Raw genomic sequence first — 13113 nt, 5'->3', positions numbered from 1 at the left:
TGGGCCGAATATGTGGATAAAATGGGCCGAACCCAAAAGTTTTCAACTATCAATTGGAGTTTTCGTTTCCTTTTGGGCCAATCCCACGCTATTGGTGACCAGTGACCACTGAGTGTTCTGTGTGGTAGTTGTTTTTTTGGCCCCAAAAATGAAAGGGAGGTAAAAACGGCAAACGGGAGGGAAGAAAAGATGAGGCAACGAACCAAAACCAAAAGAAAAAGGTAACAGAAATGAAGATTGGTGGCGGTGTGTTGTACGGAGGACCTCCACGTGGCAGCGTCCTGCCACTCCTTTTCAGTAACCGCCCATCCTCCCTCCGGTTCACCACCGCTGTTGCTGCTTCTTCTTCTTCTACTTCCCATGTGGTCGCAGAGCACTCGTCTTTTGTTAAGGACGTAGCTGCAACTCACCCTCCTCAGCATCTCTCACAACTCTTATCTATCCTGAAAACCAGAGGTAACGTATGAATCATCATAACACATTCTGTAGAATCTCAAGTACTGAAATCGAACTAGTTAGTGTGCTCTATCTGAAGTTTCTTACCGATTGCTATGTATAATAGGTGAATCTATTATCTCTCCCGGTGCTAAGAAAGGATTAATCCCCCTTGCTATACCACTCTCAAAGAACAGCTCAGGTGTGCGTACACTGTATTAAGGACTTTGTTATCTCTTCAATTTCTCTGTTCTGTGTTCTGTTCATGTGATTTTTTTTTTTATAGGTACTGTGACTGCGCTGTTGCGATGGCCCACGGCTCCACCCGAGTATGGCTCGGTGTTTGTGTTTTTCGTGTGTGTGTGGTTAATTTCATTATTGTTTGAATGATATTGCAATATTTAAACACATGCAGGATGGAAATGCCGGTGGTGGAAGTCAATAAGTATGGAGTGTGGCTGTTAGCTAAGAGTGTAAGTGGAATTTTCAATGACATTGTTATGTTTGTGTTGATTTATCTAGCCTTAATTGAGATGGTATTATGCCTAATCTTTATGTGCTGTATTTATAGGTAGACCAATTTATACACAGAATATTGGTTGAAGAAGATGCAAAGAACAGTCAGGACAGAAATGATGAACTGTTTCATGCCTCGGCGGATGCTGGGGAGAAACTTTACAGAAAGGGTGATTTTGCAGAGTCCAAAGCTTCTAGCCTAGATGTCTATCTGTTGAAAAAGGTATTGGTAAATTTCTAAAATGTCTTTTTTGTTAAAATTCCATGTGCCATGACACATCATTGCAGGAATCTAATTTGTTATCAGGTTGGTCTATTTCCAGATATCTTAGAGCGCAAAGTGATGCGACATTTTGAGGAAGGGGATCATGTAAGGTTCTCTTGTATTTGATTAGTTCCTCAAGCATTAGCTATCAGTAAATTGATTACATGTCAGTTACGTCTTTGTGTGGAAGGTTTCAGCTTTGGTAACGGGGGAATTTTATACGAAGAAGGAGCATTTTCCAGGATTTGCTCGGCCATTTGTGTTCAATGCTGAGGTTTTGTTGAGGTTGGTAGTAAGTAGTAACATTTTCCATTATTTTCTGAAGGCTGTTCAAGATGGAAGCCTGACTCTTACCCTTCATCTCCTAAGGAGTATTATGTTTTTTTCACAGGGTTGGGCGTAATGCAGAAGCTAAAGATGCTGCCAGGGGAGCTCTGAAGTCGCCGTGGTGGACTCTGGGCTGCAAATATCGGGTATACTGTATATTCCTTTATTTTGGGACTTAATTTCTTCCTTTCCTGCTATTTCTTTTGTGATGTTTGTTTTATTTAGGATGTTGCTAATATAGCACAATGGGAAGATGAACAAATTGAGTATGTCAAAGAGAAGGTCACAGAGGAGGGAAGGCAAGGAGATATTAAGAAGGGCAAGGCACCTGCACAGGTTTTATATTAGTGTCAACTATTTATTCATTTTATATCATGGCTGCAGAATTATATGATGTTCATCCTAATATAGTTTTCATTTTCAAATCGATTGCAGGTTGTACTGGATGAAGCTGCTTTCCTGTTGGATCTGGCTTCTGTGGATGGAACTTGGGATGACTATTTGGAGCGGATTGCCCAATGTTACGACGAAGCAGGACTCAATGATGTCGCAAAGTTTATACTCTACAGAGATTAATATTCCTACAGATTTGCTCCCACGCGCTGGCTGCAATTGCTTGCCATTTCAGCAATTCCAACACTTCATTTGAAGATTTTGATTGTATAGTACTGGAAAATTTACAAGATATTCTACATGCTTTGACAATTTTTGTTGAGTTTTCATTTCATTGAAATAAAGTTAAGCTGACCTACTTGCATGCCTGTAATTTTTCTATATGATCTACATCTAAGAATCACCATACTCTTGCATTTTTCAGCCCTTTAATAAAATTGACAAGTTATTGAATACAACAGGATTAAATAGACAAAAATATGTTTAGAAACTATTATATATTGGTAAAGTGTTTGTAACATTGCAGTAGTATGTTCAAAAAGCCGTGAAAAGATGGCCTCAATTAGATATTCTTAGTAAAACATATCAACATTGATATAAGCTAGCGAAACCTGGAACCCTCTTTTAAATGTGCTTCTCAGTGCTGCACAATCGGTAAGTATGTATAGCATAACACTACTTGACTAGTGGTGCATGTATTCCATAACATGAATTTAATGTTACCAGTTTTCAGGCGTTCGAAGAGCCAAGAAATAAACAGAAAGACAGCACATAACTCCTTCCTTTATTAATAATACAACATAGATATATAATTGCTTCCTCTCCTACAGGAAGTACTGAAAAAAAAACATTAGAATTGCATTTTATGTGTTAAACAGAAAATGTGCCTTCTTTTTGGCTTTCTTCTTCCTCCCTAATAGCTTCTTCCATAAGCTTCGACCTCCTGATTTCTTAGCACGAACAATGGCCAAAGAGTTAACACTGGAGCTCTCATCCTGACCTTTAAGTCCATTCAGAACCAAAATCTTTTCTAGGGGCTGTACAAAATCTGTCATGCTAGAGCTTCTGTCACTTGCTTTGTCAACCTTTAGTTTGGTGTCATTGTCAGCCAGCATCTGATCGAGTAGAGAAGATCGACTTTTCACTTTTATGCCTTTTGGGGGGACAGTAATTATGCTTGTGGTTGTGTTATGCTCGACGGCGGTGACATTGTCAAAAAAGGATGCATCATTTGGTGAAGCTAATGCCTTCAACTGCTTCCCAAGGTTAAGGATGGTTTCTTGACACTCTGCTAACTTTTCTGTTGCAGCTGTTATCTCCCAGTCCTGCAGGAAATATCAACACCTTTCAACAACACAATACATATTTCAACATAGATCCACAGGTAAAGCAATGCCATAATTTAGTTACTATAATGATGGAGTTAAATTTTACACTGAAAGGCTTTAATCATGAAACAGAATTGCCTTTCTTCTGTTTTGTTTGTTTTTCGTAATCATTAACATATAAACATGAAACTCATAATCGAACCTTCTTTTCATTTATTTTTAATCGATAGTGTATATGTTGCTGCACAGTGTGAAGCTTAGAAACAAGTAAAAACACAATGTTGAATGGATGAAGTAACTTGCTCATCATGCTCTAGTCTTGGATCTCCCTCCTTTTTACCATAGAGAACAAGTCAACCTCATGTACAACTAAATACTATTTAGATTTTAGTTTGTGTCTCGAAAAATAATACTTTAACTTGATGAAATTTTTCCAGAATTTTTCATGTGAGAAAACGTATTCTGATTATGACAAGAAGTAAAGAGAATAAATTGAAAAGAGCTTACACTTTGTAGTGGTTTATCTTTCTGAAGAATGTCATCTTTTGAGCACTCCTTTGTCATGCTGTGAAGATGAATTTCAGTAAGTGTGGAAATCTTCAAATACCAAATTAAAGCCAAATGTTCAAAAATTATATTGGAAAGTAAATAGTATTTAAAAATTATTGATACCTTTCAAGCTGGAGCTGAAGTTCAATACATCTGGCCTCTAATTCTTCACAATGATGGTTCTTGTTCTCTAGTTCCACTTCTAATGCCAAAACCTTGTGATGAGCCTCTTTTAATTCAGCTTCTGTAAACTGAAAACTAACATCCGCACTTATCGATGTTTCATTTTGAATTTGACCTTCAAGTGCTTTATTGGATTCTTTCAGGTTTTGTAGCTCCAATCTCAAACTAGCAATAGTTTTCTCTGATTCCTGAAGTTGATTCATTATGGGTTCTGTTCTCCTAGCAGCAGTTTGAAGGCTACTTTCCAAGACTTCCTTTTCGGCTTCACAATTGACCTCATTAACACTTTTAAACTCTTCCTTATGATCATTTTTCATCGCTTTGGTCTGATAATCATGGCCATCGGAATTAGTTAGCAGTGGCACACATGACAACTGTTGTTTGGGAAGATGCAACTTATCTACTTCAGGAAAATGACTTGTCATCCTAATTTCAGCTTCATTTTCACTTCGTGTCTCATCCCAGTCAAATTGTTTCTTAACAGCATCCCTAATACTAGAAACATCCTGAAGAGAAAAGCAATGATTCATAATCCAATCCAAAGTTGTGGTCAGTTCTGCAACAAAATTTTCAGTATCAGCCTTGCCGTTCAGTAGTTCATAACACAGATGGAGAAATCGCTGCAAGACATTATTAAGTTCAGATGTTTTCCACTGGAGAACACGGACCATGTAGTCTGTCGTCGTTTCTAGATTATTGTCTGAACTTCCATCTCTTCTACAAAGGGGATTTGAATCATCATAAGCCTCAGCAGGCATGCTGATCCCTTCAATAAGTTCAACTATCTTGCTAATGGATTTACTCAGATCAGTCCCAGTTTCTTGTTTTCTACTCTTTATTGATGAGATCTCAGCAACATTTACTTCACCAGATTGGGGTACAAGAGAACTTTGAGGTTTATCTGTTGTTTCAAAATGACCACGGGTTTTGCTTGAATGAAACTCACATTGGTCTGAATTGTTTAGACACCCCAAAGCAACTTTGATGTCCTCAGTTATATCATCAACGGTCTTATGAGTGACGAAGTTTCGCTCCAAGATCATTTTTACAACATGATGAAGCCAACCAGGAATGTTACCCTCGAAAATGTCACCGGAACAGGTTTCATGGTTTGATGTTGCAAAGTCAGCCGTATGATCAGACACCGGAATGATCTCCTTACCAACTACTTCAGAGATATTTTCATCTGGTCCAATCTCTGAGAGATCCTTTATTCCATTATCTGCTTCTAAAGAAGCATGAGAACATTCAGAGGCTTTTTCAACAGAGATAACTGCTAATTTTTCCATTTCAATGAAGTCATCCATAAGGTTTATGTCTGAGCTTCCAACACTTCTGCATGACAATAGTTCCTTCTGTTTTGCACATCTGAGGATCTCCAACTCTGAGACCAATGCAGAAGGCCAAGACTCAGCACAGCTAACCTTATCATCACTGCTAACGTCAGACATTGATGCCAAAGAGAACTCGTGTGATGCAAGAATACTTCTAGGCTGCTCCAATGCTACTTGACCTTTGGAGAATTCTTCGATCTGTGACTCAAGTTGCAATAGTTTTGAGGCGGTGCGGGCAAGCATTGATCTTGAGAATTGGAGTTCACTGGCTTTCCTATTAAGGGACTCTTTCAAAGTCTTGTTTTCTTCTTGCACAGCATGTAGTTGCTCAGTTAAGGTAGTGATTCTTCTATTGGTACTCTCAAGGGGATTGTCCGTTGAAGATTCAATTACATAGGATGAGTTCACCATTTTCTTCTTCATATCAAGTGATTCCCATCCCAACATTTCAACTTCATTCTTCATTTTCGCCAAGGCTGCCGGACCTGGTAACCGTTTTCGAACCAAAAGACGCAATCTCTGACATTCTGATTCTAACTTGGCAATTTTTCTGGCACTCTCTAGGTGCTGCTTATGAGAAGCATCAGCTGTTCTGCGATTAAATTCAATCTCCTCATTTCGGATCTCAAGTTCCTTGCCAAGCACTCGAACCTCATACTTTAGAGATGTGTTGTCTTTCTCGGCAAACTCCAACTTAATCATCAGTCCATTATGATCTGCCTCTGCCTGAGTCAATTGTCTTTTCAGATCTTCAATCAAATTTTCTTTTGCAAGAATAGATTTATTAAGATGAGCATTTTCAACGGCTGATCTAGCAAGCTCTTCAGTGGTCTCTGATAGCTGCTCCTCCAAAATTAAGCGTGCTTGTTCAAATTCTTTTGAAACCTTCATGACAGCATCTTGAATTCGTTGCTCTTGTTCTTCTCTAACAAATCGCAACTGTTGCATACATTCCTTGAGAGCACCATCCAGATGGCTCACTCTTTCTTCATAAACTATTTGCTGCTGCATTGATTCTTCAAGATATTGCTTCATAGACACCATTTCGGCTTCTGCCTTCTCCCATCCTACACCAACATTTTACGAGATCCTGAATTATTAACAGGAAGGCAAATGATAAACCAGTATACAGAAACTGTGCAAATTTTACCTGTCACTGCTTCTTGTGCAATTTTTGTTTGTTTCTTCACCTGCTCATCTCTCAACTTGTTGTCGGAAATTGTAGAAGCAAGCTTATCATTCAATCTTTTCAAATCTTTTTCCAATTCTTCTTTTTCTGCTAGAAGTGCCTGTACCTACAACAGAAAGGCAGAGCATGAAACAAAAACCATTTTTATCAAATGATAAAGCACATATTACACTTAACAAACTTATGATCCCTAACGAATACCACTGTTATGTATGAAAATAAAAAAAGATATTTGTTATCAGAATAAAACCACTGATTTTAGACATAATCAAATTACCTTTTTATTCTCAACCAAACAAATTACCTCCTCGTTTTCTTTTGAAGTGTTATTTGCTTTGTCAGTTGCTGCCTTTTCCGAGGACTTTTTCCTCCAAAGCCAAGACTTGTGATCCATACTGATTAGAATGCTTCAAATGATGAAAAATCTGCATGGATCTTTCAGTAAGAGAAATAGGAATTGCAGTACAAATATAGAATAATGAATTCATCATAGGAATAAACCAAGCTAACAAGAATAATGACTTCACTTCTTTCAATACTAATAGTTGGATGAGCACCATTGAGAAGCACTACATCATTAATTTATCAAATTTCATTGAATAATATGGTCCTCAACAAGTAGCTAGATCATATATGAAGAATTTTAAGCACACGTGATCGATTGTTCTGTCATAGTACGATAGCTGTAGCCAAAGGAAAATATGTGCGCGTGCATATAAAAATAAAATATTTAAACTCTCTTATTTACATAGGCATGTACATTGTCGGCACATGACATAACATTTCATAAAGAATTGTAATTAACACAACATCAACCTGAAAAACAAAAGAACTTCAACAGAGAAATCATTGACATGCATTGTATGGTTTGGTTTCTGAGTTTCTGACCTATTAAGAATGAAGGTGGTTGTGCATTGATCGTCCATCAAAGACAACAAAAAGGAACAGTGAAATGCTGTAGTTGAGCTGAGAAGGAAAGACAAGGTTAGTGAAACAGAGACATATGATTAATAATGTGTGAATTGTGAGTGTCTGAATCAGTTACCGAAGCTAAGGGCACAGAATTGCAGGAAAATGACTCAGCCTCTGAGTAGTCTCAGCAGCACCACAACTCACAACCACCTCACCTCCTTTTAAAAGAGAAACAACATGTGTGTGTGTGTATGTGTGTGTTTGGTTCGCCAGAAATAAATAAATAAGACGGGAAAGTGAAAGTTAAGTGTACTGAGTCCAATAGAAAAAGACAGAATAATAGATATTTGCTCGCTTATTAAAATAATATGATCTTTAAGAAATTGAAAATTTGATATTATTAGTAAGAGAGTTAATGGTAGTATAAAATAGTATAGTATATGTATGATGGGTACTATATCATGAATGTAATGATCTCCCTGACTTATACAATAATTTGCATATACTATACCAGTATTTTGTGAGAATCGAGAAGAAAGAAAGAAAGAGGAGAAAGTGTCGGTTTGGTGGGTTAAAAATCTGAGTGTTTTGACCACTAAAGGAAGGACGAGAAAGAGAGAGAGAGTAGGGTAGGGGCACATACTTCCCTTCTTCATTTCCTTCACGCGCCTAACAACAATTTTATTCACTTGTTAGTTGTTACTTGTAGTGAATAGCTTAAAATAAGTTAGACAAGTTAGATATCAGCCAAGAGCCAACCAAGATCATGATATATCTTAGGCAAGTTTTATAAAAATATTTTTAAATTATCTACCAAAATATATTTTTTGGTGATTCAGGTTTGGGTTTTAAACTTTTAATTACCATCAGCGTCCTCTGTTTTTTTTAACCCTTTCTTTGCCCGGATGATAAGTCATCGTTGAGGGTGTGTTTGTTTGAGGGGAAAATGGGAGGAAGAAAATAGGAAGGAAAGAAATTGGAAGAAAAATAACTATTTTTTTTTGTTTGGTTGAATGGAAAAGTCAAAGGGAAAAAATGAATAGTGTAAAAAAATAGGTGGGACCCATTAAAAAATTTTTCCTTCCAATAATGGATGGAAAATGGAAGGAAAATGTGTTTTGTATCAATATTCCAATATTACCCTCTACTTTTTAATATATTTTAAAATATCTAAGGATAAAATTGTCTTTTCATAACATTATATACTATTTTCTTCCTCCTCATTTTCCTTTCATCCAAACATATCTAAGGAAAATAAAATTCCACTCAATTTCTTTCCTTTCTCTTCTTTCCTTTCTATTTCTTTCCTTTCTATTTCTTTCCTTCCAACCAAACAAAGCCTGAGTGATAAAAGATGACTTGTGGTCCCTAAACCCTAATCTGCTCCTTATATTCGGCATTTAGGAACCAAACGCAAAGCAGAAAAAAGGTACCTTGCCAATATGCCATGTTTGTCTCCATTCTAATTAGCTTATGATGCAATACTGTGTTACTCTTTTATAGCAGAGCTTCTTAATTACAAATGTAAAATATTTAACATTAAAAGGAGAGCATAATTCTAGTTAGAGTCTCTTTCTTATGATAATATTATCCCTCATAAATAACGGCATATCGATAATTACATCATTGAATATCGTTTACTTAAGTTTTTACATTTGATTGATTTATTTCGAAAGGATTATATTAGGTAATTAATGATTTGAACCACATGAAGAATTGGCTCTAAAATTAGTTCATTTCAAAAACATAAACGGTCAGAGTTAATGCCGAAATCGTAATTTAATGCATATATTCTGACACGTGTGTGTTCACATTGATAATGAGTCAATGGTTACTTGGTTAGTGTGATATTTGGGTTCTTTTCTGTCTGGCCGAATTAAATCTGTGACATGTTACCACATCGATAACAATAATGTTTAGAAGATAATAAACCGTCAGTTTAAATAATATAAAATTATTTTATTTAATATTTATTATTGATTGTTAGAATAATCATATGATTTTAGATATAATGAATATGTGATGGCGAATATTATATAAATAAAATTATAAATATTATATTATATAAAATAATTTTAATGTTGTCCCCTAACATTATCAATTGAAAATTAGAGAATATAAAAACTGAAAAAAGGCGCATATTTTTTGTGGTTGCATCGGATGCCATAGCAATAGCGTTGGAGCATTAGTATCTGAAATAGAGGATGTTACTATAAAAACACCTAAAATATCTTTTTGTAAAGATATTTATGTGTTATATTATTATTGGACGTATTAATAAATCGGTTATTTTTTAATTTTTTTAACAAATTATACTAAAACCAACTTTTTTATAACAATAATAATAAACTCAATTGTTATCAGAATCAACCAATTGATATAACCCACTAGATTATGTTTTATTTTAAATAAAAATCAAGAATATATTTATTTTTTTATCAAAAAATTTATACATAATTCGGTTTAAATTGTGTAAATCGATCGGATCAAATCAGATCTAATAATTATAATACAAACAATTAAATTTATTATTATTGTTATAATAAATTAATTTTGTTATAGTTTATTAAAAAATAAATTATTAACCGATTTAATAAAGATATCCAATAATATTATGATATATGTAAATTTTTTAGTATCTTTATAGAAGTGGTTTCATCTCCAAATGTACCAAGTAGTAGCAAATAACAACTAAATTTTTATGCATAGCGTGGTTGGAACATTAAATGAAATGGTTAAGTTGTTGCATGTCTCTCTCAGGATAGCTCTTTATTTCAGTGTCAGGGAAATTAGATTCTAGAGGCCCACAAATTTTTTCCCAATTAACCATTGTTAGATATGTCATAAAATCCCTAAATCCCACAATTTTTTGCCCTTTGCTTTGCCTCATTATTACACCGTGTTGACATTTAGTCATTTACCCCTTCAGATTTTCAGTTTTGACAATGGGAGATCACATTTAGCTGTGACGATTAAGAAATAAAATTGAGAAACTACATGAAAAAATGAGCTTGATGCTCTGTGTTCATTCGTTTTTTTTTAAATGTTTTTTTGGTATTTTTTTGTCTGGACTGGGTAGACAAAAAATAACATTTTAAAAAAACTGAGTATTGTTAAAAAAAAACACTTTTGGAATTGTTTTAAAAAACTATATTGTATGTGACTTGTATTTTTGGTCGGTGTTGTATGTGTATTTTATAGAGCCCAAATAGGTTTTGGTAATAAAAGATATGGGCTCAGCTAGATCTTTTAGGCCTACAAGTTGTCCAATATAGTTAACCCAAATTTCAATCTTAATCTTTAAATCTGTGGAAAAATTGAATTCATACACCTTTTTGGTTATATTTTTTAAAAAAACTATTTTTGTTACAAATTATGTAAGTTTTTTTTGTCTCCCAACTAAATACTGTTCAAAAGACTAAGATAAAAAAAACTGTTAAAAAAAACAAAAAAAAAAAAAACAAAGGGTTATAGTTTACCATAACCATAAAAAAATGTGAATTACGGATTTATTAGATAACTAATTTTTCTTTAACCAACAACTAATAAAATAATGAATGATCAAAGATTAAGGAAAAAAAAAAGAGAAACATTGTCTTAATCGCATTTTAATATTATTTTATATTGATGAGTGATTTTGGCGTGTATTTTTTAAGATTATTTGAAATACGAGTAATTGAGTGTAACACAAGGTGTGTGTATGAGATTAGGAGTGTTCAAATTCAAACCGATTTAAATTAAACTGCTCATCTAATTCAATTTAAACCAAAAATCGATTAAAATTGCACTAATTCGAATTTGATTGGATTTTATTTTTTGCAAATCGTTGGATCGTATCGGATTTAAGATCTACTTTTCATAATCGATCCAATCCAATCCAAATCGTACAATATACTATAATATTATTATTTTTTTATTATTATATTTATAATTATACTTATAACATGTTCAATTTGTTATAATTTTTATATTATTCATGTATTATTATTATTTAATAAATATTTTATGTTCAAAATGTTATTTATTATTTATTTTAACTAACCTATAATTTTATTTCTATGTTATGTTATCGTTAGCTTTTTAAGATATTGTTGAGACTTATTATGTCATTGTTAATTATTTAAAATTTGATGTTAAGACTTGTTATATGTATTTAATTTTTTTAATTTACAAAACCGCAAATCCAATCCAATCCAAACCGCTTGAAATTGGATCGGATCGGATCGGATTTTTTAAAAAAAATCATCCAATCCAAATCGCACCGCAAGTAAACATAATGTTTGGATCGGATGAGTTTTTTATTCAAAACCGATCCAAACCGCACCGCGAACACCCCTAGTGCTAAGAGAATTAAATAATAAAGACGTAATATCCTATAATAAATATTCAGATATGCTAAATAATGTTAATTGATTTAATTGATCGATCTTAATTATACTCTAACATTCTCTCTCAAACTCAAGTGACAACTTGAGTTTGAAACTTATTTAAAACTGATAGAACGAATGCAGACAAAACTGTCAGAAGAAAGCGCAGACAGAACTGTCAGAAGGAAGCACAGACGGAACTGCCGGATGGAAACGTAGACGGAACTGCCGAATGGGGACGCAGACGGAACTACCGCAAGAGTGGCCAACTGCCAAAAAACTACTAAAAAGATGGCAAATTGGCAGAAAATTGCTAAAAATGACAAAGTGCAAAGAGATGACAAACTATTGGAAGGTGACGAAAACCATATAGTTTCTCCATGAGAATAAGTTAGTGAATGAGTTAATCGGTGAGGTAAGAAAGCATCAAAGCATTGACAAAAGAGAAGAAAAAAATAGCACAGAAGAAAAGTATGAAAAGTACGGTGATTTCACCAGAAGAAAATCAACCTATCATCCTCAAGGAGGATACCATTACTCTGATATCATATTAGAAAAGGGTAAGAGAGAGTAGTAGAAAAAAAAGCGTGTGTGTATTCAGGTCATATGAAATGATACAATATAGAAGGATATTTATAGGTACTAAGAGAATCAAAATAATAAAGACGTAATATCCTATAATAAATATTCAGATATGCTAAATAATGTTAATTGATTTAATTGATCGATCTTAATTATACTCTAACATTCTCTCTCAAACTCAAGTGACAACTTGAGTTTGAAACTTATTTAAAACTGATAGAACGAATGCAGACAAAACTGTCAGAAGAAAGCGCAGACAGAACTGTCAGAAGGAAGCACAGACGGAACTGCCGGATGGAAACGTAGACGGAACTGCCGAATGGGGACGCAGACGGAACTACCGCAAGAGTGGCCAACTGCCAAAAAACTACTAAAAAGATGGCAAATTGGCAGAAAATTGCTAAAAATGACAAAGTGCAAAGAGATGACAAACTATTGGAAGGTGACGAAAACCATATAGTTTCTCCATGAGAATAAGTTAGTGAATGAGTTAATCGGTGAGGTAAGAAAGCATCAAAGCATTGACAAAAGAGAAGAAAAAAATAGCACAGATAACTATATTCTTTTATTACGTTGTTTTAGTTCATTTGTATTTTTAAATTTGTTAATTTTTCTTTATATATTCCTTATTGCTTATCAGTATATCCATATATATGTTTTGATAAAGAACATATAGATAGCTTCTTCAATATTTGTTCTTAACCTTATTCAATTATTTTATTATAATTACGCA

The 13113-nt window shown here is 34.1% G+C and overlaps 2 protein-coding genes across 5 annotated transcripts; one reads left to right on the top strand and one right to left on the bottom strand.

The window, feature by feature from the left end:
- The first annotated feature begins 159 nt into the window (after positions 1 to 159).
- Positions 160 to 2309, top strand: LOC107487720 (protein IN CHLOROPLAST ATPASE BIOGENESIS, chloroplastic). 2 transcript variants are annotated; one of them, XM_052261492.1, is made up of 10 exons: positions 160 to 456; positions 563 to 637; positions 722 to 764; positions 851 to 908; positions 1007 to 1174; positions 1259 to 1321; positions 1407 to 1501; positions 1608 to 1689; positions 1785 to 1879; positions 1979 to 2309. In XM_052261492.1, exons 1-10 carry the CDS (start codon positions 231 to 233, stop codon positions 2190 to 2192), a joined length of 1119 nt encoding a protein of 372 aa, XP_052117452.1. In that variant the 5' UTR covers positions 160 to 230; the 3' UTR covers positions 2193 to 2309. The 2 variants fall into 2 exon arrangements, with proteins under 2 accessions (XP_052117452.1, XP_015963901.1); XM_016108415.3 differs by having other exon boundaries at positions 162 to 456; positions 1769 to 1879.
- Positions 2310 to 2558: 249 nt separating this feature from the next.
- Positions 2559 to 7707, bottom strand: LOC107487721 (filament-like plant protein 7). Of its 3 annotated transcripts, none has more exons than XM_016108416.3 (7): positions 7565 to 7707; positions 7408 to 7485; positions 6797 to 6944; positions 6481 to 6625; positions 3937 to 6397; positions 3772 to 3829; positions 2559 to 3261 (listed from the first exon to the last, which is right to left on the bottom strand). In XM_016108416.3, exons 3-7 carry the CDS (start codon positions 6911 to 6913, stop codon positions 2800 to 2802), a joined length of 3243 nt encoding a protein of 1080 aa, XP_015963902.1. In that variant the 5' UTR covers positions 6914 to 6944; positions 7408 to 7485; positions 7565 to 7707; the 3' UTR covers positions 2559 to 2799. The 3 variants fall into 3 exon arrangements, with proteins under 3 accessions (XP_015963902.1, XP_015963903.1, XP_052117451.1); XM_016108417.3 differs by having other exon boundaries at positions 6824 to 6944; XM_052261491.1 differs by lacking the exons at positions 7408 to 7485; positions 7565 to 7707 and adding an exon at positions 7336 to 7386.
- Between the last annotated feature and the right edge of the window lie 5406 nt (positions 7708 to 13113).

The sequence above is a fragment of the Arachis duranensis genome, chromosome 5, assembly GCF_000817695.3.
Source record: "Arachis duranensis cultivar V14167 chromosome 5, aradu.V14167.gnm2.J7QH, whole genome shotgun sequence".
NCBI lineage: Eukaryota > Viridiplantae > Streptophyta > Magnoliopsida > Fabales > Fabaceae > Arachis > Arachis duranensis.
The sequence above is the reverse complement of the archived record's forward strand: the minus strand, read 5'-3'. Positions and strand labels throughout refer to the sequence as shown.